General features: G+C 59.9%; 2 protein-coding genes across 2 annotated transcripts in view; one reads left to right on the top strand and one right to left on the bottom strand.

Annotated features, from left to right (window-relative positions):
* Positions 1-471, top strand: part of MRPS7 (mitochondrial ribosomal protein S7) — a gene marked incomplete at its 5' end in the record, with an annotated part of 2,275 nt that extends 1,804 nt beyond the window's left edge. The window contains one exon of the mRNA XM_010142014.1: positions 220-471. Coding sequence (XP_010140316.1) covers positions 220-441 — 222 coding nt within the window. The remainder of the gene's footprint in view (positions 1-219) is intronic.
* Positions 472-1,799: 1,328 nt separating this feature from the next.
* The window catches only part of MIF4GD (MIF4G domain containing), a 4,253-nt gene continuing 4,037 nt past the window's right edge, over positions 1,800-2,015 (bottom strand). The window contains exon 5 of the mRNA XM_010142013.1: positions 1,800-2,004. Coding sequence (XP_010140315.1) covers positions 1,800-2,004 — 205 coding nt within the window. The remainder of the gene's footprint in view (positions 2,005-2,015) is intronic.

The raw sequence follows: 2,015 nt of genomic DNA, 5'->3' as shown, positions 1-2,015 counted from the left end.
CGCCGGTCCGCGGTGTTGTCAGACCTCCTGGTTGGGTAGCCACGGCCAGTTTCCGTGGCCAGAGGAGGTGGACTGGCCCAGATCAGCATTGGGAGCAGCCACTCTGCTGCTGCAGGAGCTGCTGCGCCGGGTCAGTCCACGCGTGTCCAGCTGGACCTGGTGCCTCCCGGGGAAGAGCAGGTCACCAGTGGTAACTGTCACCCTTTAAACCTGTCCCAGGTCCCAGTGCCTCTGAAGGACAATCGGAAGCGCTTCCTGGCCATGAAGTGGATGATCACCGAGTGCAGAGAGAACAAGCACCGCCGGACGATGATGCCCGAGAAGCTCTCCCAGGAGCTGCTCCAGGCCTTCAACAACGAAGGGCCCATCATCAAGAAGAAGCACGCGCTGCACAAGATGGCCGAGGCCAACCGGGCCTACGCCCACTTCCGCTGGTGGTAGAGACCCGGGCACGGGATGCGCTGCCGCCAGCCCCACGCCCGGGAGGAGCTGGGGACAAGACGGGGGGTGGCAGATCCCTTCCGGACAGCTCGTCCCCTCCCCACACAGTCCACGTCCGCTGTGCTTGTCTGGATGGGGGAAAGGGGAGTCCTAACCCCGGCACGGACGCTCCTGTTCTTTCATAATCACCTTCCTGCGAAGAGAAGCCTTAGAGCTTTTTCTCAGAGCAAGGCTGGTCAAAATCATCTTCCGCTCCCCTGGGGACGGGTGAGCGTCTCTGCCGCTGTGCCGGGCCGTGGCTTTGGCGGCACAGCCAAGAGCAGAGCGGCGTTTTTCCCCACACCACAACCAGCCTCAGCGGCGGGCTGGCACAAAAGGCTCTTTTAGATTTGTGGTTCTGGTCATCAGCAACACTGTCTGCACCGGTTTGGTTACAGAAAAAATAAAACCAGTTTTATGGGGAAGGTTGCTCCATTCCAGCCCTTTTTCTCTGTTGCTGGAGTCTGGCGCTGCTCTTGCCAACCACCCTGGCTGTGTGGAGCCCCGCCGACTCCCCGCACCGCAGAGCAAAGGCACTCTTACAGCCTGGAGCAGCCTGTCAGCGCTGGTCATGGCTCAGCAGCTGTGTCGAGAGGGAGCAGGGCACGTGTAGTGGAAAACTTTTATTAGAAAAAATCCTTCAATAGACTGTTCTGTTTCCTCTCTCTCCTCCACGCCTGTAAGAAACACACCGTAGTTGAAGCTCGCTACATTCTGGAGAAAAGATGACAGTTATTATATAAAACTTACAAAACCTGCGTGTAGCTACGTGTGCCTGGGGCCGTGTCCTGCTGCAGCTGCCCCGGGGCAGGTGGTGGTGGCAGCTGGTGACCCGTGGCGGTGGCTGCGTGCAGCCAGCGCCTTGGGAGGAGTCTGGGGAAAGCAGCACTTGGCCGAGCTGTTGGTGAGGCCGTGGTGTGTTCCGCGACTCGGCCCAGAGAACCGAGGACAGCCTGAGCTGGGAATGGTTTCTCCTCTGCCTCCCGCAGCTACAGGTGAACCAAAACATCTCGGCCTAAACCGTGTGGTCCTGAACACCCGTGTAAAATGCTGGTGTGAGCCTTCACGGCCCTTCGCTGGCAGCAGCCCAGGATTAGACAATAATCAGTGGGAGACGTGGGTTAAAGGTGCCCTCCCCTCCCCTCCCCTCCCCTCCAGACCGCCACAGTCAGGCTGGCACCAGTGCCAGTGCCTGCCCAGAGGCACCGGCCAGTGTAAGGACAGGAAGTGCTAGAAAAATGTGACCATGGAAAGAAGAGCAGACTTGGTGTGGAGCTCGCTGGTGAAAGTGCTGGGGACGTCTCTGCGCCGCCGAAGGGTCAATCCGTCACTTCGCTGTAATAGTATTTCTGGGCAGCGTCCGTCATCTTCCAGTCGGCCGCCCGGAACTCAATGATCTCCAGCAGCAGGAGCTGGGAGAGGGAGCTGAGCCCCTCCTGCAGCAGGAAGCCGTCGCGGAGCAGGGAGAAGAGCTCGTCCATGCGCTGGGAGTTCATCTTCTCCAGCTGCTCGCCGATGCGGTGGGGCTGCCGGAC

The sequence above is a fragment of the Buceros rhinoceros genome, unplaced genomic scaffold (genome assembly GCF_000710305.1).
Source record: "Buceros rhinoceros silvestris isolate BGI_N320 unplaced genomic scaffold, ASM71030v1 scaffold20658, whole genome shotgun sequence".
NCBI lineage: Eukaryota > Metazoa > Chordata > Aves > Bucerotiformes > Bucerotidae > Buceros > Buceros rhinoceros.
This window is presented reverse-complemented; position numbering and strand designations above follow the sequence as displayed.